Genomic DNA, 25,572 nt, shown 5'->3' with positions numbered 1-25,572 from the left:
AGGAATACGGCATTGAGAACTTTACTTTTGAGAGCAACAAGAACATGGATTGAAGGAGTGTAATTATACAGCTCAGTGCAAGATGTTGCTAAAATTCAACTTTCAAGGCAGACTCTGGTGTAATGTGAGCAGATCTGAGGAATCCCTGACACATATCATAAGCTCAATTTGAATAAACGGTGGCTGCTCATGCATTTGTAGACATTGATATATGTATTCTTTTTTAAATGAGCCAACAAATCAAATATACACTGTTACATCTTTTATTTAACAAGAAACAAAATATACACAGCCAGATAAAAGTACTGCAAAAGACAAAAAAGGAAACATCTTTGGTTCCTTTTCATGGTCAATGAACTTCGATATTTGACACGGGACTGGAGATATAATGAATGTCCTGTGGGACAATGGAAGAAATTAGGTTTGCCATTGATATTCAAGTTGAAAATGACTGATTTGATCAGTTGTCCTTGTTATTGATGCTACATATTGAGTAATACATAAGAATGTCTGAAGAGAAATGGACACATTTTGGAGTAAAACTACAATTCAGAATTCCAATAACATTTTCTCAAATTTTTCCTCCTTATTCCCACTTGGCACAGTCACCTTTTAAAGCTCCTGGGAGATGCACAATATTTCACTCGATGTCAAACAACTGAAAGTAGCTCGACAAACAGGGTTCAAACTTAAGCAAAAAAGTTCTGCTGTGAGATATGTTGTCTGTTTATACAGTACATCCATGCAGGACAGTGGATATAATGAATATACATTCTCAGCTAAGTGCTTGTCAGTTCAGACTGCCACAGAATAAAACCAAGAGGCAAACATTGCATAGAGGTCCTTGAACATTCTCTTGATAAAACCTGATTACAAACTACTGCAATTACCAGGGCTGGAAGGACACAATCTTCGCCACGTAACCCCACCCCACCCCACCCCACCCCACCCCACCCACACACACAGCATCCACACCGAAACATAAAGATGGGAATAAAGTGGTCATCATTACATGGTTATAGGCAGACTGAAAAACATGTAAAACAAGAAAAGGGCAACTGAACCCAGACAGGTTAGGAATGAAAAGTTTGTCATATAAGTACCACCTTTATAAACAGTCTAAATCAATAAAAACTAAACTGATTTAGTTTTACAATGGTGCTCTGTAAAATAGATACATTTCAATATCAGAGATTATGCTTAAAACAATAAATACAGACCCCAAAAAAATATCAAACACTGCACATGGAGAAGTGTGACACAAACAGGAAAACAACTTTTCCCTAAAGTGGTCTATGAGCAAAAACTGAAAACACAGATGCTGTAAAGACATATTTTGTTTGACCTCTCTGCTAAGACCTCACCTGAAAGAAAAACATGACGTTTCTAAAAGTGGCCTTTAGAGTACTGCAAGCTATGAATGAAACCCCTTCCCAAACAAATTGTTGCTCACGATGCAAATGAGACAGACTGAGTGGATGCACACACACAAACACACAAATCATTCAACCTCTGATGACTCCTCTTGCCATACACCTGTTAGGCTTGCGTCATCCCAAGCAGCAATGTTATTTATCTTGTCAAGCAATTCTATGGTTGATGCAAGTTAGAAAGGGAATGTGTAGTCAAACAGCACAACACAGAGTCAGTCAGTACATTTACATACACACTAATAATCTATCATGTAAACAGTGTTGTGTTAGGGAAAGTATAACAGAGCTGGATAACTTATAGATCTTCTAAATTACTCTGATATGTATACACCTTTAGTATGATTTCTGGGAGTGGATATCTGAGACTTTATTTGGAGCTTTTAATTTTGTAACTAATAAATAAAATGATTCACCAATTTGAAAAAGAAACGCAAAATTCGTTGGTCTTTCTCTATTTTTCCTGTAGGCTGCCAGGCATGCTCGAGGAAATTAATAAATGAATCATGAAAATCTGATTATAGTGGGAAATTGGCTTATTGCAAAGCATGTGAATGCTTTAATCATACTATTATCTTAATCAAATCATTCACAGTTACTGATTCATAATGTGCATGTAAATGTGCTGACAGATGAGGCACAATCTTTTCATCACCTTATGAAGCCTGCACAGGATAGTGGGAGGAAACAAGTTAATCCCTCCATCAAAAGTTGATCAGAAATTCTGCCTAAAATATATGAAGGTGTGACTTTCTGATCTGCTCCTGGACCAGTGTTTAACATCAGCTTCTTCCAGCAGAGGAGTAGCGGCTTGCAGGCTGGTGGCTTATCTTTTGGTGGCTTGATGCTGAAGGGGGGGGGAGTGAAGATCTGTGAGCAGCGTAGCTTCATTCCTGCACGCTGACAGGCTGAGCATTTGCCTCTTTTACTAGGGGCTCTGTGTCCAGTTCTGGGTCACAGTGGCAGGAGTGGGAGCAGGGGGTGGTGTCCGGAATAGGACAGGCGCTGGGCTCCAGCAGAGAGTCTGTAGGTGGTGGAGAGGGGGAGTCGGTCCCTGGGTCGGAGGTGGGGGCTCCTGCCGTGCCACCTTGCTGACCACTGAGGTTCTGGACCTTCTTGTTGAGCTCGTTCCGCTCAACTTTGAGCGCCCGCCGCAGTTTCTCCAGCCGCTGGACTTTACCCTGAAGAGCCTCAAACTCCCGGTCCCGCACAGCTTTCTGTACACACATAAAAATATGTGTCTTTATGCTTTTTGTATTATACTTATTTGAACTGACACAACTTGAAAAACTACAAACTTAGTATAATATTCCCTGTCACATTCTCATTGTATTTATTAGGCCAATAACATAAAAATAATTTGCACTGACTGAAGTTATTTCATTTGAGTGTGGAGCACACATTCATCAAAAACTGAACAAACACAAAAGTGTAGCTCATAAGATTGTGTTAAAATCACCACATAATGTGCTTTTATGAAAGATAAATACAATGGAAATATGTTATAAGTGTTTTAATAACAAATGGAAAAGCTTACAGACTTTATTTGGTTATTTGTTCTGGATTGGTTTTAGATTTTTTGGTTTTCAGTCATTAGAGAAAATCGATGAGATTCCCTGATGTTGGTGCCCAATATATACAGTATTTATCTGGCCAGAGTTATTCAGCATCTAGCATTTTTGTGAACGCTACGCACGACAATAATAAAACCAAAAGCTGCTTTACCTCCTCTGCCATCTCCAGAAGAGCCTTGTTGCTGCTCTCCCATCTGGATCGATACATGGCCGTCTCCTTCTCCAGCTTTTTGATCTTTTTAGTCATCTGTGAATCAAAGAAAACAAGACTGTCTCATCCTCCTGTCAACAACTCCTCTCTCCCTCTCTCCCGACACCCTCACAATTGCACTGACACCTCACCTTCTCCATCTCCTGTTTGAAAGTGGTGAAGACTTCGTTGCTCTTGGACAAAGTTGTCTGGAACTCTTCAAACTTCTCTGTGTACAGCGACAGCTGGAAAACAATACAACACATGGTTTGATCATATAAAAACACTTGCTGCACCAAAACAAATGTTGTCAATGTGAAGTCAAGCACAGTTTAGCTAGAAAAAAGTAAGAATAAGAACTCGTGGAAAACCTGCTGTTTGAGGTGAACTTCCTGCTGCTTCATCAGCTCACACATCCTTTGAGATTCCACAGCTTCTTTCAGCAGCTTGGGTGGGGGGGTACCAGACACATAATGGTTACATTTGTGTATAACAACAGGAAAAAAAACTGTCCTTGTGATTATATTCTATTTATGTATTTGTGGATCATTACAAAGTCTTTCTCTCTGTCGTGGCGGTCCTCCGACTCCTTTAGCAGCTCCTGAGCCTGGTGCAGCTTGGCATCGACCAGCTGTTGCTGCAGGTCTTTGTGCTTCACCACTTTGTCTATGTGCTGGAGAGGGTTACACAAGGGCAGAGGGATAAAAATGCCTGCTAAACTAACTGTATCAATGGGGTAAATTGACATGATTGTGTTTATAAGACATTAAACTGGCATTTTGAAATGAAAGAGAACTCACATACTGCACCTAAAACACGCAGATGTGGAGAAAAAGGGAAACTGGCCACTCACCTCTTCCCGTAATTTGTACTGCTCATAAAGTTTCTTCAGTTTCTCAGCCAGCTCGGTGTTCTCCTGCCGGAGGCTGGCATTTCTTTCATTGTGCTGCTCCATCTGAGTCTGGATGTCATTCAGCGTCACCTGGAAATGAGAGGTCACCTCCTTCCTTTTCTCCTCCTCTAGACGCGTTCTTTGCATCCCTTCTTCCTGCAGAGGGGAAGAAGTGGAACATGACAAATATCATTTGTGTGAAAGGAACATTCATGCTGTGTTACCTGCTTCCACCTCAGAAAGCTGCCTCACCTCAAAATCACAATCTGAGGACAGAAATTCTGATAAGAAAGATGCAGCAGGCATTTCACTCTTGTAATAGATGTCCAACAACTACAGTTTGTAAAACACACAGACAAGTCAATTACTTCAAAAACGTTGTATGTTATAGCTAATCCTTACTTAAATTAGAGAACGACCCAAGACCACTTTTAAATAAACTGATGAATATACAGAAACTCCAGTGTAGAGACACTTTTGTTGCAGGAAGTATTTTAACAAATCACTGCAGCAGTTAAAAGTCTATATTCACTATGACTGGTGTCTGTTGTGTACCTTGAGTGTGCGGTTGTGTCTCTGCAGCTCCCTGCAGAGGCTCTCCAGCTTGCTGCGAGCCAGGATGGCCTTGCTGTGCTCGTTCCTCAGGTTGTCTTTCTCCTGCACCAGCTGGCTCTGCTTCTTCTGCAGCACTCTCATCTGCTTCTGGGTGTTGCGGTGCTCTTCAAGCTGTCACGAACAAACGCAAGATTAGACATATATTGACTTTTGTTGAATACTGAAATATCTTCCAACCACAGTTTCCTTTAATATTATGCTGTTTGTTGATTACATGCATGTTTTAAAGTTAAAATGTATTGAGCTGTTTTTATGCTCATCAGTTCACTTTTTTTGCTGCTTTGTTTCTCATTGAAAGTCACACACATTCAAACAGATGATCTGTCTTGCAAACCTATATGCACAAGCGAAATCAATATAAAAACTTCCTACAGACACTGTAGAACATAAGTGGTCATCATTAAAACTGCAAAATGCGACACAACAACCTGACACATATTGAGGTCATAGGACAAGGCTCTTCATTGCACCACTCTGTGTCTGACAAAGATCACTGCATCACCTTCTAGTACACTCCCTGTTTGCACACACACACACACACACACACACACACACACACACACACACACACACACACACACACACACACACACACACACACACACACACTGTGTCCTGACTCAGATGATAAGAAGAGCATTTTTTTTCTATTTTTCTATTTTAAGTCAGCACAAACACAAATGTATATACATACAGTTTAATTAAGTCCTTTATTTTAGGATAAAGTTTGGAATGTTTACAAATAAAGAATGTTCCTTTTTAAATAAACAGCACGTGGTCATTTCTATCAGGCAGCTGAACCAGGCACTTTGTTATTGCTACTTTTTTCTCCTTAATTTGATTTAAGGGTTGTTTACATAGTTGTTTTGGAATATGGAGCTGTTCAACTCCACATTCTCTGATCTGACTGACTAAACCCATATTTCATCTGTGACATCTGGTGGTTTACTGACTGGCAGATGAGTTGTTGAAAGTAGAAAACCAAAGTAATGTCTTCAAGTAATTATTACATGTAAAATAAGTGTCTAAAATACTGATTTCGAAAAAAAAAAAAACAGATTCCTCGAGTCGTTCTTAATTAAATTTGTATGGACTGGATCTAACTTTTAAACACTGAAGAAAATTATGCATTTGCACACTAACAATGTTTTAAGTCCATTTAAAAAAGATTAAGGTGAAGTGTAGTGCCACCAACAAGATTTAAAAATTAATCACATTTTCAGGAACCACTCACCAGTTCAGCATACTTCTTACAGAGGCCTGCAAGCTTTTCCTCTGGTGTGCTCAGTGTGTTCAAAGTCTGCATGAGGAGGGTGATCTCCTTACCTACACAGAGAAGAAAAACATATATGACTGAATCAGGGAACCAGCTAGATGACAGAATAGTTTTAAGTTCCATTGGCAAACTACCCTGTTTATAGGATACCATACTTTTAAGATGATAGTTTTTGTATCTGTGATAGTCTAATAGTATCACCAATCCATTAAAATATACACAGTGTCTCTACGGTGGCAGCACAAAAGATATTAAGTCACTCCAGAGCTCTTTATGGAAACTGTGAGCTGCTCCTTACCCAGACCCTTCACTTTCTTCTTTTCTTGAGTCTTCTTCTGCTCCTTCTCCACCCCAATGTCACCTCCATTGACTTTGCCCTTCTCTGACTTGCTGTCTTCCTTCTCATTGGTCAGACCATTGAGCTCCAGGCTGTGTGACTGGCCATTGGGCAGGGCGCTGGCATCGTCTGAGATGCTTTCCCGGCAGTAGGTGCTGAGGATGTCCTCTAACTGACGACTCAGCTCCTCAGCCATGTCACACTTAGACAGTGCTGCTGTTGCAACTAGACACAATGGAAGGAAAAACCATGATTCAAAAAGAAGGCAAATGTTTATCTATCTATCTAGAGAAAGATAGGAACCTATTTGATACACCCGGTGGTCAATACGGTTAGAGCCTTTAAAGTTTGTATAAACATCTACAACTGGGTACATATGGCTGGTAATAAGCGCCATATTAAAATTAAAAAGTGGGATTTGGTGTGCAGTTTTATTAGACATGTAATCGTGCAAGACACAGAGACCCTGATGTAGATTATCAGAAGGTGTCATATTACAAAATATCCTTTATAAAATTACAAATTAACCTATCCGTTCAGGATTTGACAACCACAGTGACAGACAGCAAAGTCCAATCCTACTGACCATGTTGTAAATAGTTCTCATGTAAAAAAAAGACATTGAGACAGTCATGTCAACAACATACAATTTACATTGAAAATAATCACAAGTTTACCTTCACTTACAGCCTCTTCCCCTTGCGGCGGTGTGTCTGTCTGTGGGGTCTGTGGTTCAGACTCTTTGGGGCTGTTGCTGTCAGAGCTGTCTTTTGCAGCTGGAGGCGACTCAGTCCCTTCTGCTGTAAGTGGAGAGTCCTCACTGCCTTGGGTGGCAGACTCATCAGTGTCTTGCTTTTTCATCTGCATGACAAGTAAAAAGGGCAAGGATGTCTAGTTTCAATTTTTAAACAACATGTAGTGGGACTTGTTGATATTTAAACCGACTGTTTCGGTGCTTTTGGAAATCCCTCCCAATGACGCAGTGAAAAATGAATCATCATAAACATGCTTTTCTTTCCTGGGTCCAATACCGGCTCAGCTCTGAGGTTACAGTCTTACGTAAAAAAACAAAAAACAAATGAAGCACCAAGTTGACAATAAATTTAAAGAAATGTGAACCTAATTATGCTAACTCGTCCTCCGCGTTTCAGGGATGTTTAACGTTGGTATTAGGAGCCACAAACATACTGAAATGTTAAAGATAACCACTGTTTCGTGTTTGGTGAGTGCTGAACTGAAGCCTGGAAGTTTAATTATGATTCTTCTAATATCTATGTGTATTGGATAATTTGCAGAGAAACTTTCAACTGCCATAATTGAAGCTAACATCAATTCTGTAACAGCCCTCTCTGAGCTGGGTTAGTTAGTTAGTGAACCTACTCGTTACAAATGTACGACATGTACATACCTAAATATTTTAAGCTCAAGCTTGGCATGAGGACTAACAAATTTCATAGAAAATTTCAGCTAGATTTCATATCCAGTCTTGTCCTGTCCTCACTAGCTTTCGTTTTCCCACTTGCTATCGAGCACTCACATTATGTTAGCTAGCACACGCTAACGCTAACTCGCCGCCAGATGCAGCTAAAATAGCTTACACGCCTAGCAGTTAGCCAGTGGTAGCTCATGTATACTGGACATTAAAATCCACAAACATAGGTAGACTACACATGTACTTGTCTCTGAAGTATATCTTGCATTCCCAGGTATTAGCGAATTGTTTACCTTCAGACTCCAGGAGGAAATAGCTAATGTGCCTGTGAACTGCAGGTTTCCTCAACGGCGTGAGACTGAAAAAAATGACTTCCGGTCATAACTTTGGATACCTCTTCTTCGTCATACTTTTTAACTGCAGTTTACATCCCAGCTTGATGCTATGCTGCCATCTGAAGGATTAATAGATTAATACATGTGTTTTAATGGAATAAAATGAAAATACAATTTTAATTTAAGAAATTACAGCATAACCTAGAACAAAAACACTCTTTTAGATTAAATAATTAAACAAATACCTTCAAAACTAGATATTAGATCTTTTCCAAGCTATTTCGTATTGATAGCCCCTTCTCAAGTTATTCAGTCTCTTTTTAGAAAACAAGGAAAATCTATTTTAATCACTTGCTGCTGAAATGTATTACACGAGGTTGAAACATCTGGAAAATGCACACCTTTGCAGGTTGCTCTCATAAATTTATGGACAGTGATGTTATGTAAAATAGAAATTGTATTCCCATTAAGTTAAAGCAAATTTGAATCAACAAAATATTCAGTAATGGCCTGATTAAATGTTTGAGCCTTAAATTTATCAATAAATCCTATAAAATGCAACAGAAAGCATTTCTCTTTTCATCTTAGTATACAGTATATGGGGCAAATTATTTCACATTAGGTTTATTTATTTCACATTTACTTTTTTTAAAGCCAAATTAACATTTATATATATATATATCCATCTCCACTGAGTGAGGATGATTTCTCCCTGAGGTAAAGACACTGATTGGCTTGTAGGCTAAATGCAGTATATACACAAACAAAAATCAGAAATATAAGAAACATGAGCATTAAAGAGTTGCAACATAACTTTATTTGTTTTGTACAGTATTTCCACTGAACAATCTTAAATTCAATATATTTTCTTTACATTTTTAATATTGTTGCCGTTTCCTGTATGTATTTCTTTTTTTCATGTTCATGTTTGTGTGTCATGTTCAGCTGAAGTGTATTAGTTTCTCGTCACTCATTCATACCGTCGGTTAAGTCAAGTCAAGTCACAGTTTAAGATGGGTAATTTTGAGCAAATGAAAAATCATCAACAGGAAAAGAGAAAATAAATACATGTAAAAGAAATGAGAGGACCAGAGTCGAGAATATGTCAGGACTGGTCAGTGATGGCATATGAAAAGTACTTTACAAACATGTAGCATTGTAAACATTTGTAGCGTAGACAACATTACTTGACCAAGCCAAGCATGGCTTTAGATTTTGATATAGACATTAACAGCTTCTAGGACGGAAGACAAGTCAGATTTGATATATTTAGTGATGTCTCTTCAATCCCCCAGACAACAAGGTTCCTGATCATGCAGCCTGACTAAGACAAACTTTTACTCTAAACACAATTATCCAAAAATATAGCCCAGAATATCCTGATCAAGAAAAAGATCAAGAAAAGCAGAAAAGGCTTTTATCCTCACCTCCTATTTTATTTTTTTCCTGTGACATGTTCTAATGAGACTTTTTCTCCACTTCTCAGAAGTGATTAGAATTGCATCTGAATCCCTGTGAATGTATCAGAACATACATATAGTTTAACTTATAATACTTTTTAATGTAAATCACTGCACAATTTCTGAATCCCAGATTTTTTATCTTAGAAAAGTGTCAAGTAGTTGCCTCTTTTAGCTCCACCCAGTGGAAGGAGTGTCACCTTTGAGAGCAGTTTGTAGGTGGATCTTTGCTTCCAGGGTGCCTGATTTTTGGACAGTATTTATTGCAGTCTTCTGGATTATTTTGCAAATCTACCTCCCTAAACAGTACATAAACTCAAGAGAAAAGAAAACTGAGATAAGAGGGACTGAGCTCATGCAGCTTCTAATGAAAAGAAGCAAGTTTTAAATGGCCTGAAGCAATCTCTCAGTCATACTGACTGGGTCAACACAAGCCAATTACATCAACTATTGAAAACAAAACATCAAGAAAATAATTTAAACCAGCCTTCAGGATGACAAAACTTTGGTAAACTAAGTATGACAATAAGGTTAGTACCTGCAATTGTCCGCTATGATAGTCGCTTCAGTTTCCACAATTTGCATCATGTGCCACATTTAAGTACTACAATATTTTTTGTCAGCGCAGAGTTTCTTTTTGAACAAAGAGGGACTGGCTGCAGGCCGTGACCTCAAGGAAATGCTAAATATTATACTCCACTGTATCCACCACATGAAATCAATTCATTAATTAATTCCAAAAACATTTGCAGCTTAGCTATGCACAGTGAAAACCATTAGAAGACTGTAAGAGTGGGGACCATCACACCAACGGACAACAAGTCGCTGGAGAGACCAGTTTTATGCAGTAAATCGAGTCCTTTCCCGCCCCAGACAATTACACTTCCTTAATTCCTTATTTAGGTGCCCACAGTAAAGAATGCCACTTTTCCAAAGAAATAATGGCTAATAATGTAACTTTAAAGATAAGGAAAATAGAGCAGCAATGTTTTGCACAAAATGTGTGCACATTCAAGTAAATAAAAGATATAAAGGAAAAAAAAAAAATCGCTAAGTCAAAGACAGATACATAAGAACCTCCAGTCTTTGTTGGTCGGGTTGGCACTTTTGTGAATAGGAGTGCATTTTCATTTTTCAGAAATATAATATATATAATATTTTTCCTGGTTGATGCACTGATTTTTTTTTTTTTTTTTTTGAAACATTGCAATTCTGGCATTATTTGTAGGCCAAGCACAGAATCGGCCGTGAAATCGAAGACTTCAGTTATAAATGCTGCTCTACACATCTGTCATTTAGAGATAAGTTCTTGATGCTCAATTATACATGATTTGACCTCTTATGTCTACTGGGAGCACACATGTTCTGTGGACAACATTTGAACTCATGAAGCCAAAACAGACAGCCTCTCTAACATATAGTCGTCTGTCAATGAATGCTTGAACCGTTGTGTGTAATAGTGGCATCTTACACTATGATATTTTGCATTGACATAGGAAATTGAAGGCAAATGCAAAAATGCAATACTGGAACAAACCAAATGGAGAAGATAAGTCTTTGCATCCAAAAAGATAAAAGTTATGTTCTCAATTTTACGCAATATTCAACAGACTGCAGCATTTCTATTTCGGTTAACAGAACCATAATTTCACGCACAGCTCCATAATTAAATGTTAGGGCTGCTGCTGTGATCCACAGAACAGGGGCTCCCAGACTCTGATGGGTTACATAGTCATAGAGTCAATCAACCTCTTCCTCACACAGTGCCTGTCAGTCAAACAACACACGACCACTGCTCCATCCACAAAGCCTGAACTCTGATCCAAAATCAGCTTCTGTCGGAGGCAGCGCTGATCTGAGGTCAGGGTTTACAGGACTAATTCAATCCATCATAAGTCATGTGGCTAGAAACAGCAAAAAAGTTTCCATAAGATCTACGTGTGCAACAAATTCAAGGAACCCTTCTTTTCATTGTCTCAATTAAAACTGACACCAACCTAAATTAAAAAAGGAGCCAATGTTTTTAAAAATAAGGAAAATATACTAAGTGCTCTGAAACAAAACAAAAAAAAAAAAAAAAACAAACAGCCAAAATGGCTTTTTTCACATTTTTAAAGTTAAACTTCAAAATAAAATGAATATGGAAACTATTTTACTTGCTACTAGCCACTCATCTGTGTGAGGTGTGTGTACAGTGTCTGCTGGTGTTGTATGCAAGTGTACATGAAGTGTGCGCAAATATATATATATATATAATGCTAATACATCAAAATTCAAATATATATTTATACTTGAATTTTTTGTTGCAGTTAGGCTTGTCACTTTTCTCGGATATATCCCTAGCCAAACTCTGGTTGTTGTTACACCCATGAGGGGACGAAGAAGCGGCACAGACTTTCCTAGCCAGGCAGAGGATAGGCTATTTACATCAATACCTGTACATATCACAATGGACCCATGCAAAATCATTATCAGTTGTCATTCCCATTCCTCATAAATATAGTGATATAGAATGCCATAGGGTTATATATCAACTCTACCGCTATACAAAACACCACCACCGTCACTACACTATCACTGTTAACACCACCAAATCAATTAGTTATGGCCTAGTTCCTGCTTTTTAACTCCAAATGCCGCCAACAAGGAACGACGAGCAGCATATACAGCAATGTCTCACAGTGTTTGTTCACACTGTTCTCCATCTCTCTGTGCCAACTGTCTGTGTTTGGCCAGGGATACTCAGTGACTGTAGGCAGGGTAATATAACACCATGCAAAAACCCTACCACATACCACTGGGTGGGGGGGGAAGACCACGGGGCCTAATGAACGAGCAGCAACCCATTTCCACTGGGCTTCAGTGGAATCAGAAAGTCAAAACTAAAATCATATCGTCTTATGCCATCTCCATGACGCGTCTGTCACTCTGCTTCAAACATCTGCAATCCCTTCAATTTATTTAAATATAAAAATAAGTTTGGTTTGCTGCTGTTGCCCCCTCCCCCCCCCCAACACCCCAGCTATGCCTTGTTTAATAGTTAAATCACTTCATAATTCAAATGTATTGTTATTAATAACACAGCACACGACGAACATTGGATCTCTAACTATACCACCCTCGAAACCTGGATTTTTTTTTTCTTTTTAGATCTTTTAACACATCATCTAAAAAAAAAACCCAATCCCATTTCCAGTATCCCATCCAGAGCCCTTCCTATGGTTAGATAATTCTGTTTTCTTAAGTTTTTCACATCTTCCCACCTGGAATCCCCCCCCCTGAAATTTGTCCTACTTAAAAAAAAACATATTGATAGATGGGGGGGTGGGGACAAAAACTAAAACCTAAAAAAAAAGAAAAAGGAACACACTTCTTAGTTTGGGCATCAGACTCAGGGCAGTGGACAGCCCTTGACTTTTGTTGGACATTTGTGTCTCTGAACTCCCCCATAAAAGATAGGAATCTTTTCCCCATGAGCAGATATGCAGAGACCAGCCCTAAGCCTAATGATCAGACAGTTTGTTGGTAGCAAACCACGTGCTTTCCATTAAAGAAAACAACAACAACAAAAAAAAAAGTAAAAAGAAAAAAAGTCCCCAGCACTAATAAGAAGAAGATAAATAAGGACTGGGGGAAAAAGAACTTATCATATAACTAAAAAGGGATAATGTTACAAGTATTTTCTTTTTTTTTTTTCCTTTCTTTTTTTGAATTGCACTAAGTCAAACTGACATCAATAGCCGGGCATATTTCACCTCATGCACCCCAGCAGTCTGTAGACTTTGCATGAGGATGCATGGGTAGTCCTGAAAATAGGAATGTCCCATTGGGGGGGGGGGGGGGGGAGAAGAAAAGAGTGTATATAAAGATATCAACCGTTACTGCCAATGAGAGAATCTAAGAAGTGTCACATGGCAGGAAGATGGATGTGTGTGCGTTTTAAGCCAGGGCAGACTCACACTTTGGGCTATGAGGTGATCACTTCCTCTTCTAAGTGTAATAATGGAGTTTGTGCTGTGCTTCCTTACTGATCAGGAAACACATGAGTCTACCCTGTGAGAAGTCGGCCCACTGCTTGAGGAGTATGAAGCGAAGGGCGCATTTCTTTTAGGCTGGAGAGCAGGACAGTTTTTGTTTTCCTCCAAGGGGCAAAGTTGTGTGTGTGTTTGTGGTGATAGTAGCGGTGGGGGGTAGAGGGTGGGGTGGGGGCTTGGAGGTACAACTCATATCTATGGGCCCTCCATGAGATAGAGAGATATGGTGGGGGTAAGTGGTGTATTTTAGAGGAGAGGGGTGCTGATTTATAGCTGGAAGCCCTCCATGGGGGCCTCCTGCTGGGGGAAAAGGAACTGCTGGTTGGCCTGGTCCACCTGAGGGGCTAGACTGGTGTCTTCGTCCTCCACTCCGAAGTAGTGCTCAATTAGGTCAAAGGCCTTCTGGTAGATCTCCTGGTTGTCGTGGCTCTGAAGGAACTCGATCTTGTCCAAACCTGGGAAATCAAATAACGTTAAAATCAACGTATGTTTGCAAAGTTATCTGCCAAAGAAATGTGACTTTTATTCTAGAAGCAAAAAATAATCAGCTCAAGACCAATCACTGTTGTCTTAGGTCTGTGCAACCAATGAAAAAGGGGATAAAAGATGTTTACTCATCTCAATATAGCATTGTCTTGGTGCTCATGCTGAAGCTCAAATTCACTGATTAAAAAAAAATTAAAGTTACATCTGGGCTTGTTACTGTTACCTGTTAATGTCCAATAAGTACGTAATTCTAAAGATGACATTGCTTAAACAAAAATACCACTACTACACATTTGTCAGTGGTGATGCAGTACTCTAGGCAGTGTTAACTTCATCAATACAAAAAATACTAGACTAAAATAAATAAAAAACAAATAATGTGAAAGATGGATGAATGGACAAATGAACAGCTTAATATATGCATGGGTGGCATTGCACTGTAATCTCTAGCTCATGATTACAACAACAGTACTGGTAACTGGCATTTATAAAAAGGTAAGCTTACATATCATTATCAGTTGCTGTGGACATGGATATATATGGTTAAAGTTGTTTTCAGTCAGCTTCAGTCTCTCACTATCTTTTGTTTTAAGAAAGTACAGAAGTAACATCAGCAATCAACCATTACAACCTTCCTCTAAATCTTTACTACTGAAATATCACTTAGCTTCTCCTCTCAAGCTAAACCCAGACAGTGAACAGTACTGTAGCCCACCCAGCTCCTGAATGAGTCACTGCTAATGCTAAAGCTAATGCTAGGTCACCAAGAACGAACATCCAGAGTTTGGAAATGAAAACCGGATACACTGAGGAGATTCAGTGCATTGTATTAGTTCAGAGTGGAGTCACATGGACACTGAACAAGTAGACAATGCTCTAACCTCACAATAGACAAGAACGACACCTGAAACTATGCTAACTGTACACAATAAAGATGGTGACAGCTGTTGCCTCATAGTATTAAGAACACAATTCACCACTAAAATCCCCCAGATGAAAACTAGACTAAAATGTCTTTGGTTTTTGTTGACCTCACAAAAATCACATGACTAATACACACTTTCATCACCAGAATGAGACTAAAATTTAATTTAACCCCGTTTCTGTATGGGATTCCTCTTGAGAATAAATGACTTGTGTTTTTATCATGTGTGTGTTTGGTTTCAATACAGGTTTAAAGTATCATATGATAGTCTTAGTGCTGTCTGTAACAACTGAATATAGTGTGTGTACGCCACAATTCTGTCATCAGCGGCTTCATTTCCAATAACTTTGTAGTATGTACAGTTTATCAGAGCCATATCATATGAATTTCCAGTATGCGTGTGTTTGCATGCGTTTCCTGTACTGTACCATAGGCTTCCTCGATGAGGCTGCAGTAAGGGTTGACTCCAGTGCCGTTGTTCTCCTGCTTGGCCTCCTGCTCCCCGAGCCTCAGGATGTTCTCCAGCCCGTTGAGAGCGACCTGAACGATCTTCGAGTCCATCACCGTCAGCAGATCACACAGTGGCTTAATGCAGCCCAGGTTCACCAGATATCTATATGCGAACAGACACACAAACAACACAGGTGTTTGAAGACTAAGTGTGTAACAACAGATTTTCAGATTTCTCATGTTTCAAGGTCACAACTCAATTTAAAATAGTGTTCTTCATAATGACCTGATTATGCTACACGTTTATTTACTTTTATCAAAAATATTTTCTTTAATTCATCTAATTATTATCACCTATATTTTCAGCACCATGGCAACTCCTTGTGCATAAAACTGTCTTACTTTAATCACTTTATTTCTCCACGGGGATCTTCATTTCAAGTCAGTCTTCATTTAATATGCTAATTTCTTAACAATTAGAGCATCACCTCATATTTTTACTCATTATTTCCAACCAGCCAAAATGTGCCAATTTAGGAACAGATGTTACAGAAGCTTTAGCATTAAACATTGATCCAACAGATGTGGTACTGACATGATTAATTTACTAAAGGAAAGACATAATAAACTGGAGGCAATCTTGTCCAAATCAATCTTGTAATTTGCTGAGGGGATACTAGGGGATAATATGGGACAGTATTTTATTTAGTGCAAGTCTGACCTGATCTGCTCCGGTGTTCCTCCGGAGGTGGCGTTGGTGATGGCCCAGGCCGCCTCTTTCCTGGTCCTGAACTCGGCTTTCTGTAGAATGTCGATCAGCACTGGGAAGATGTTGGCATCAATTACCGTCTGTGGGTGAGAAAAAGATATGAAGTGTATCATGAAATATTGCTTTATTGTGATCGAGCTTCACAGAGGCAAACCTTGGGAGCACCTGTTGGGGCCATGATAGATGGAGCCATCAGCCTTTATGTACTGTGTCTCAAACACCAATATCAAATAAAACATGATCTACGTCTTTACAGATAAATGTTCGGTATATGGCAAAATAACAAAACTGACTGAACTGGAACCATGATGTTTAATCCAGTCTGTCTATTTTTCATATGTATAACCACATACATAAATTAACCAATTGGGTTGCATACAAAAAAATGACCAGAAAGAAGCTTTTGTTTCATCTACAACAAAATTGTTTGCTTTTTTTCCCCTAAATATCAGATTGGGCCCCAGTATCGGGAAGTGTGATCAGGATATCCCAACCAGCCCAAGCAAATTTACTCACTTCTCATGGGTAAATTTGGGTTTTCTGCCGGTGGTACTCATTTCATTTCTAAGCTTTGTGGTATGTGTCACCTGTATCTGGGCTCTGTTTCCTGCTGTGATGTTCGAGATGGTCCAGCAAGCCTCTTTGCGAATCGATTCTTTAGCGCTGCTGAGCAGGTGCAGCAGACAGGGCAGGGCTGAGCAGTTCAACACCACCTATACACAGCAACACAGAGGGTAAAAAAAAACATACAAGCAGTTTATAAAACTGGCTCTCTCACATGTTTAATAGTTTTTGTCTTAGTAAGTTGTGGGCAGACGGGCATGAAGGAAACTTAAATTTAATAAACCCTCACCTGTGTTTGGATATCATCTCCAGTGACAATGTTTCCTACAGCTCTCAAGGCAGGGGAGGCCACCTTATAGTCAGTGTGCCTGCACAAAGGGAGGGTTAATAGAGAGAATTTTAAGAATGTACAGGCCATATTTACTGTGACAAAGATACCAGAGAGCATAGCGGGACTTACATGAGTAGTTCTACAAGGCGCCTGCAGACGCCAGAGTCAATGACAGCCTGGATCTTGTCATTGGGGCCGTCTGAGAGGTAGGAAAGGGCCCAGCAAGCATCTGCCAGCAAGTCTGGGTCACTGCTAAATAAAAGTCTGGACAGCACTGGCAGACAGGGTGACACCTAGACAGAACAAACATAATGCTTATTTATTTTCAGAAACAACATGCGCTCTACAACACGAACAAGTCACACAGAAAAATCAAGTCAAGGCTTCGCAGCAGACTTGCAGTGGAGGGGAAAAGCAGCTTGGCTCAATAACATTTAATTTTGTCAAGGTCACCAAAATATAAACAGGGAGCAACAGGTTTTTCAACATAATACTGATGTTTTAGATGATTATTACATTCACACATGCATCAATTATTACTCATTATGTTTAATATAACTGGAATTCAGACAAAAAAAAAATCCTTGTAAATACTGTTTCAGATACTCACAGTGCTGGGTATGAGAGTGTAGAGGTATTTAAAAATGCAGTATATGGGCCTGTATAGTTATTTAAAAAAGATTATTCTTACTGCAGCTGTGACCTGGGATAAATCAGTACTTACTGTTGGTCTGAATGGATAAATACAGTTTTAATAACCTGACTGGCTGTGTGATATCAGAGGTAAATAGCAGTGCCGTCTGGCTCTGAGGTTTAAGGCGGCTGAATTTCCAGTTGACATAGACGATTTTAACAGAGTGTATGCGTTTGAGTTACTTTTTCATTTAGGAGGAAGAAAAGCAATCCTCTCGAGTTCCAATACTTTTACTGCACCGTCTGCAACAGTCACTCTCCAGTGTAAATATTGTCACAATGACTCAGCTGAGAGTTGATAACATATAGAAGCAGATGCATTTCTTGTATGGTTTCACAATGGTAACTATCAAACTTCAGTTGTAGTTAAGTCATGATAAATTGTCACAATGTTTTTGGTGTGTCATCAGGCGAAGTGCTACCTTTTCAAAAGCAGGTGGAGGATTTTTTCCTCTGCAGAGATTAGACAGGGCCCAAACTGCATTCCTAGTCATGGTCAATCTAGTGGATTTGGTCAGAAGCCTGAAATTACAAAGAACAGCAAGCATATATTATAGGTTGTACAGCTCGAGGCTTGAATAAGTAATGTCTCTAAACAGGAAAAGAAAAGAAAGAACTCACATTAATAGTGGTGGAAGGATGTTGCAATTTAGCACATAATCCCTGCAAACTGCACTATCCCCTGCAATATTACCTAAGGCCCACACAGCCTGCAGAAAAAAAACAAAAAAAAAACATGGTGGATACACGAGAATGGAACAATGCAAGACAAAACACATGAGGCACAATATAATATAAAATATCATGCCAGTCCCACTGTGCGTTACCTGTTCTTGGACATCCTCAAAATCCGAGTTAAGTAATTCTATGAAGATTGGCACGGCTCCTGCCTCAATCACCGTCTTTGTCTGTATGGATGTGCCTGATGCTATGTTGGTCAGTGCCCAAGCAGCTTCAAACTGCAATGGCACAGAATGTCATTAAAATAAGCAGCATTTAAAACCTTTTTTTTAACCACAGATAAGAGTTTACAGCTGAGTGCCTTGTGCAGAAGATAATGTATATGGTGGCCTCCATCAGCAAAATCTAACATAGGATGCTGTGTATAACATAATGGCATACATTTGATATTGGGTGGTACAAGGGTGCTGCCCTTGTTTGAGAAGGGCAACACCCTGCAAAGAAGGTGACACTTCCTGTTTTATCAGTGTGAGTGAGACACAAAGTTTACCAAAATTTCTCACTTCACATCTATTCAGTTTGGTATGAACACATCCCAAACACAGAAGATGTTCTGACTGTGCGAGTGAGTGTTTTTACAAACTGACCTGTAGTGTACAGTTGACACTCTTCTTCAGGAACTCAACAAACCTCTCCACTACTCCAGGTGTGTTTATAACTTCATCAATAGGTGGGTTGGGCTCTGAAATTAACAAATATAAAACTGGATGTGAGCATTTTGGTTTGGTTTTGGTCCGGTGTATTAGTGGCTGTTACCACTGTGATATAAATCCCCTGTAAGTGCACAGTCTTTACCTTTGGAAAGTAGTTTTCTGAACTTTTGTGTTGTGGCGAGCTGAAGCTCCGGGTCCTCTGAGAAAAGCATCTCAACCATGTCTCTGGTAATGACTCCTTCCTACAACAACACACACACGCTAAACACTTGATCCACTCAGCACAGACTCTGCAATTCTAAAGAGGCTAGAAAACAATAAATAAACTGAAATTCAATGTAAAATACACCTCTGGTGGGTCCTGCATGGGCCTCTCTTTGTCTAGGTTGTGAGAGACTCAGAATGGTATTAGGACAATAGATACTCACTGTTACTGGAGAGCTAAGGTAGGAGTCCACTAGTGGGCTCTCAAACATAGCTTCCTCTTCATTGAGAATGTCCACGTTCCTCCTCTTGAAAAGCTACGATTACAAAAGAATTGTCAGAGCCCAAAAAGAGTCAAGTTGTCTCTTATCAAGTACATAAACTACATACTGATGTAATCTCAAACAGTTAAAGAACAGGTCTGGTGAAATACCTGTTGTTCTCTTTTCTGTTTCCTGAGTTGGATGCCCTCCTCCTCTCTCCTGCGTCTCATCTCTTCTGGGTTCAGTGCCTTGTTCTTGTAGCGGTTCATCCTGTAGTTATCCTTGGCCGGACTGGCTGACGGCTCTGATGGGCCAGACACAGGTAAACATCATGATTAAGACACAATGAGGAAACAAAGTTGTGCAGAATTTGCGCCATCTAAATTGAAGTTAACGAGAACACCATGTGTTAAGGAAGAGTAAGTGAGCATCCAAGAAACAAAGTTTGTTTCCACTGACATCTCTAATAATAGGTCATAATGATGAAACTGCCTGTACACAGGTCTATATATAAAAAGGCCTTGTATAAACAACCTCATAGAAACTAGACAACACAGCCTAAAAATACACACATACATGCACGGACGCACGCACACACACACACTAACATACACACACACACACACACAGCTAAGCTATTCATCAACCAGTCAGCTGGCGGGCAGAACAAACGTATTTATTCAGTAGAGTTAAATCGCAGAGTTAGCATAAACTGGTGCCCACACAGGACAAACTGCCCATTCTCAGCATTTGTGCAGTCATGCCACCAGAACAGGGCACTGGGCAGGTCCCTGAGTCACCCGGAGGCTACTGGGGAGAGAAAGAGGTGGGAACAACATTTAAAAACCTGCCACCAGCACAGACTGGTGCCATCCTTCTGTGCCAAAGAGCCCCCAATCGTAATAGCGGGGGTTCCCGGGGGTTAAATATCGGAACAAGTGGCGCAAATTGAGGTCATGTTATGGCTTGAGGGCATCAGCACAACCAGCCTCATAAAAAGCTCATGCATGTGTGTAATGTGTCCAGATGGTAAAGCCACAGGGCGGGGACGGCACACGTGTTGCAGCTGGATGCTCTGGTTTCTGTACTGTGTTAGCTAGATTAGATTTGCTGTATGTGAACTGCACTGACTGTTTGTTATTTGTGCTGGATGGCACAGAAATAGCCCTGCTGAGAGCACATGTCTACACTGGCATTTCACAGGAGACCCTACCTATAGCAAGGAGTCTCTATAAGAAAGAGAGCAGAAGGTGGGAGGTGTTTAAGAGTTTGTTGAGTCCAATCAGGGGGAAAAAAAACACTTATGCCTACTGGTATCTAGCCACACTGAAGTTTTATCTGCTGGCTACTACAATGGCTGTAGACTAGAAACCTTCTGCTGTAGAGTGTTGACAGAAATCTCAAAAGCAGTGCCTGTACAAATGAATCTGAAGTTATATGTGACGGTGTATATGTGATTTTGGTGAGCCATCTGAAACTTTACTTAAGTCTGAATAAGTTAAGCACAACAGCCTGCTCTGGTGACAGTTCCAGCACCAAGAGTGCCCCTACTCAAGGACATCCAATATTAAAACCTCATGGAGCCTGAGGGAGGCAGGAACAGGACTCTTGTTACAGTAATAAAACATTATGTCTAGAGACGTGTGGTCCAACTTGACTTCTGCATGTAGAACTTAAATTTGACATATTCAAATGAAGCTGGATGGTGTTTTCACAGCTTGCATACTAAAGACCCATTTAATTTGTCTTTTTAGAAATGCTACTCGCCAGTAATGTTGCCGTCACTAACTAATGTCGGGGGAAAAAACGAGTATAATCCTGTGCGGGAACAGTCTGGAAAACACGGGCAACCCTCATGTCACATGTACGCGCTGGTTTATGAGTGTACCGTCAGACATACGAGTATTATTGCTCACTAATGTTAGCAAGCTGTCAAAAGTGTTTCATGATTTCCTTTGGTATATACTTCACTAGCTTAATGGTTTCCATTTTACTGTCAAAATAATCAAAAATAATAACAAATTTAATATAATTATATTTACGCTATATGGTAATTTTACAGATTTGGAGAATAAGGCTAAATGACACGGCTAACACAGCTAAGCTAACATTAGCACTAGCCGCTGCGCGCACACAAAATCGCCTAATAATACAGTTGTTGAATTGTGTCATTTGAAGTGAAGAATTAAATATCTGTCTTAGTTGTTAAATGTTTCTTTCCAATAAACAGCTTCGTTGCGTTAGAAATCTCCACTAAACAGCACTAGCGTAAGATTGGCACCACAACATTTTGCTAATGTTACCGCTATCAGCACCTGCGTTGTAAAGGACTGGAGCCAGAGTGACTGGCGATTTATATCGTTGCGGTTGCCGAGAAGCAAACCAATATGTTGACATCACTGGCTATAACTTTATATCGAAGCTATAAGGGTCTCTCCCCACCTATCTAATTACGAGAGGATGACATATCGATGTGCTAACGTAGCTATTAGCCAAGTTTCCTAAGTTGGTTAACAAATGGTACTGGTTGTTTTCTCGGGTTTAAATAATGGTAGTACATCTTTAATGACAAATGATTACACATTCAACACTGTCCTAAGATTATACTGTTCGGTGACAGTTTGATATACACCGAGTGAACTGGCAAAAATAGCAACTCGTGTTGCGCTACTACGTAGCAACGAGCTACCTAGCTAATGAGTTAGCTAACTAGCTAAACAACAGTGAGGGGATGAGGATTTCATAATCATTACCCCCGACGACACAGCTAAATCTTTTAACAACCCAAGGTATATCTGTACTCTCGAGTGGTCGAACGGCTTACCCATTGTTTCCTACGTGTTGTGAGTGTGTCAAGTCGCGATGATATAAATCAATTTTCGGTCCTTTTCCTCTTCTGGCTTTCCAGAATCTGCTCCTGTAAGCAATATGTCTGCCGGAGACGGAAACGTCAAAATATAATGGCGACTTCCTGCCACCAGAGGACGCACCAGCCTCACAAATAATTTTACTCACGTTTACCCACCTTCATTAATGGGTGCAATACATACCCCACACAATAACTATATACATTAGGACTGTGTTTGTTTAATTCTCAGCTGGAAACATTGTTCAAATTGCAAAGCTAATTTAATCATCATTCAAATACCAGACCAGTAAGGGGAGTACAAAAGGACACATGATATTACAATACAGTGTTCTTACAAAGTCATTGTTTCTCACCCTTCGCTGCATTCTGCACACCCTCCAGCATTGTTCAGGCACCTCTCCGTCTTGGATCTGCATGGCTCCCTCGGGTTTTGAGATGCCGTGTGTGTGAACAGCCAAGGATCCCCAGTGTTTTTCTCAAATTGAATGTGACAGAGTAATACAGGTGAGGTGCATCTGTGGTCAATTTGCCGGGAGCCGGTAGTGGAAAATTACTGCACTATATTGTGATGCAGCATTGTCCTCTGACATGGACCTACGCGGGGGCCTGGGGAGATAGACCAGAAAAAAACTTTAGGGGGCAATGTTGTACAAATAAAATAGAAATAATGGGGCATTCGCTGCTGTCAGACTGGCTCTTTCCCCCTGTTAGAGAGAGCGTGGGAGGTCAAGTCAACTGTAGCATGGCTGAGATACTTTCCCATGATTACAATTTCTGAGCAGACAAGAATAAATATTGTTCATAGATTCATGCACTCACAGAGTTGCCACGGGCTTACAGGACTGAGCTTCACTCAGCCGAGCCACAAGGGCTGAGAATTCACAGCCTTCAGCAGGTGCGCTGGTGCAGAGATAAATCAGAGGACACTGCTCGCTGGATAGTAGTTCTCCACCGGTATCAAATAACACAAACACGTGGCGCCAATCTGTGCTACGGAGGCAGCATTCAAATGCTCTCAGATCCAGTCCGAAGGGCTGTAGCTGGGACTCATCGTGTCTGATTTCACAGGGCCTCCTTTGTGAGTTCTTATACCTTTCTCATTTCTAAGCCTGCTGAAGCACATCATCCGGCAGCCTATACTTTGCAGAGCAGCAAAGGCTATCCATTAGTCAATGCCATACAGTAAAGACTGCCTCTGTAATGGAATCATAAGAGCAAAGCAAGGTGTATAACCGAAGGGGTTTTAAACTGATGTTCACCGGGGAAGGGTCACTTCTGCTGTAAGTCTCCCACTCTCCACCGGCTATGAATTTAGATATAACGAACCCTGCAATCAATGCCCTGTTTTTCCCATCCAAATTCAAATTCCAGTGAATTAAAGAGAGAAAAGGATTCAAATTAACAAACAGGAAGACCCCTACTGTCGACCTCATTAGTGGCCATTGCCCATCCAGGCTGAGTCAGCAATATTGAGAAACCACACTGCACTTCCTACAAGCAAATTAACAATACAGCTGCTACAGCACGATGAGGGCAAACAACTAGATGTTGATTAAGTGCAATTTCATCAAGATGAGTTTTTAGTTGTGTCTGAAATCAAGATGCAGCATTTGTGAATTGTACTTGGTCTACAGGGGCTGTTTTTGTGACCAGATTTTGAAGCAGTTAAGAGAACTCCATCTACAGATCTACACATCTCTGTGTGCTGAATGCTTTTTTTTTTTTTTTTTTTAGATCATTTTCATTTGTAGGGAGACTGTAGTTTATCCAGCAAAGAGGCTTCATAGGCAAATGTCTGCCCTGTTTTGCATCATCTCCATGGCAGGCTATTCATGATGAAACATCAAGCAGGATTCAGCTCTCTGCAGGTACACAGCACAACAAGAGAAAAAGTCCTTTGCACATTTAGATAAAAATAACACGCACCACGTAAAGAGGCTAATAGCATCAAGGAGCATGTTTGCAGAGTAAAAACTCAATTATGAAGCGTCAAAACCATTTTAGTTTTGATTGCGCTTATTTGATTGCACAAATATACCGGGTTTAAACTGATCCTTAATTCAATTACACCCAATATGATAATAAGGCTAGTCTGCTGAAATGTGAGAATGTGGTTGGGCTGCCTGTGGGAGAGAGAACATCTGCAAGGCTCTGCGCTCAGTGCTTTGTGTGAGAGTAATAAAGGGTGAGAGAGATAACGCCATGGGGAGGATAGTGTGTGGAGAGAGCAGTGTGTCAGTGCATGTGGGGCGTGAATGGAAAAGAGGAGATATGTCTTCATAATATAGTGTTGAAAATCCATTCAGCACTGTCCATTCCTTACTTTTTTATCTGACGACTGGGGCCCCCTCTCTCTCCCGCCGTCTCTCTCTGTCTCCCTCTCACTTTCTGATATCTACCAGGTGGCGGGGCCGATATGTAAGACGCTGAGTAGGTGATTTTAGAATATTCTTGTGGATCATTTGATCATTCCTGGTGTGTGCGAGAGGGAGATTTGTGGGAACCATTTGAATACTAATGTATGATTTTTACCTCGCAGGATAAAAGACTCGGCGAGACAAATGTGTAGCTGTGGAACGAAAGGAGGGGACTAAAAAAAAAAGAAAAGAAAAAAAAAAGACATTGTCATTGAGCAAATATGGCAGCTACTTTTCATTGGAGAGGAGCGGAGCTGTGTAGGATCGCACTTTACATCTAACTGGGATGTCCTGGTCTGATGATCCTTCTTAAACCGCAGTCCAGTCAGACCTCTCCTATAACATATGGCAGTTTGCTGAAGTGGTTACTGCGCTTCAATCAAAGTGCATGAAACACACCTGTCTGACATTGTAATCTGCAGAGACAGCTGCATCTGACAATTTCCAAAATTTGCAATTTGACAAGCAAAGGCGGGAGACAACACAATCTCTATTTTTTCATTTGTTCACACAACTTCTTTCATCACTTTTTGTTCCCAGTGCATCAGTATGAAGCCTTTAAGGATAGACTGTCTAAACGTGTAAGCCTAAGACTTTTTGCCCCCAAACTTTGAGTGTGGCCATTTGGAAAA

The 25,572-nt window shown here is 40.1% G+C and overlaps 2 protein-coding genes across 2 annotated transcripts; both read right to left on the bottom strand.

The window, feature by feature from the left end:
- Nucleotides 1-249: 249 nt before the first annotated feature.
- On the bottom strand, nt 250-8,143 carry txlna (taxilin alpha). Its single transcript, XM_056400006.1, has 11 exons — nt 8,040-8,143; nt 6,992-7,175; nt 6,276-6,539; nt 5,936-6,027; nt 4,642-4,812; nt 4,048-4,242; nt 3,748-3,867; nt 3,566-3,640; nt 3,347-3,439; nt 3,156-3,251; nt 250-2,647 (listed from the first exon to the last, which is right to left on the bottom strand). Exons 2-11 carry the CDS (start codon nt 7,173-7,175, stop codon nt 2,318-2,320), a joined length of 1,620 nt encoding a protein of 539 aa, XP_056255981.1. The 5' UTR covers nt 8,040-8,143; the 3' UTR covers nt 250-2,317.
- A 732-nt stretch (nt 8,144-8,875) lies between these two features.
- Nucleotides 8,876-22,591, bottom strand: kpna6 (karyopherin alpha 6 (importin alpha 7)). The gene is made up of 14 exons (XM_056399146.1): nt 22,479-22,591; nt 19,825-19,958; nt 19,616-19,708; nt 19,330-19,429; nt 19,122-19,216; nt 18,621-18,752; nt 18,415-18,503; nt 18,216-18,315; nt 17,230-17,393; nt 17,059-17,137; nt 16,793-16,918; nt 16,158-16,285; nt 15,415-15,599; nt 8,876-14,030 (listed from the first exon to the last, which is right to left on the bottom strand). Exons 1-14 carry the CDS (start codon nt 22,480-22,482, stop codon nt 13,843-13,845), a joined length of 1,617 nt encoding a protein of 538 aa, XP_056255121.1. The 5' UTR covers nt 22,483-22,591; the 3' UTR covers nt 8,876-13,842.
- Nucleotides 22,592-25,572: the final 2,981 nt, after the last annotated feature.

This window comes from Seriola aureovittata, chromosome 16, assembly GCF_021018895.1.
Source record: "Seriola aureovittata isolate HTS-2021-v1 ecotype China chromosome 16, ASM2101889v1, whole genome shotgun sequence".
NCBI lineage: Eukaryota > Metazoa > Chordata > Actinopteri > Carangiformes > Carangidae > Seriola > Seriola aureovittata.
Note: the sequence above shows the minus strand (reverse complement) of the source record. Positions and strands in the feature narration are given on the sequence as shown.

Coding starts and splice junctions, on each gene's coding strand:
- kpna6 (XM_056399146.1), bottom strand. Junction 17,394..18,215: donor CTCCACCTGCTTTTGAAAAG/GTAGCACTTCGC, acceptor TGTTCTGTCTAG/GTGTCACCCTGTCTGCCAGT. Junction 17,138..17,229: donor CGCCTTGTAGAACTACTCAT/GTAAGTCCCGCT, acceptor CCCTTTGTGCAG/GCACACTGACTATAAGGTGG.
- txlna (XM_056400006.1), bottom strand. CDS start 7,175: ATGAAAAAGCAAGACACTGATGAGTCTGCCACCCAAGGCAGTGAGGAC. Junction 3,440..3,565: donor AAGTTCACCTCAAACAGCAG/GTTTTCCACGAG, acceptor ATTGTTTTCCAG/CTGTCGCTGTACACAGAGAA. Junction 3,252..3,346: donor TCAAACAGGAGATGGAGAAG/GTGAGGTGTCAG, acceptor TTTGATTCACAG/ATGACTAAAAAGATCAAAAA.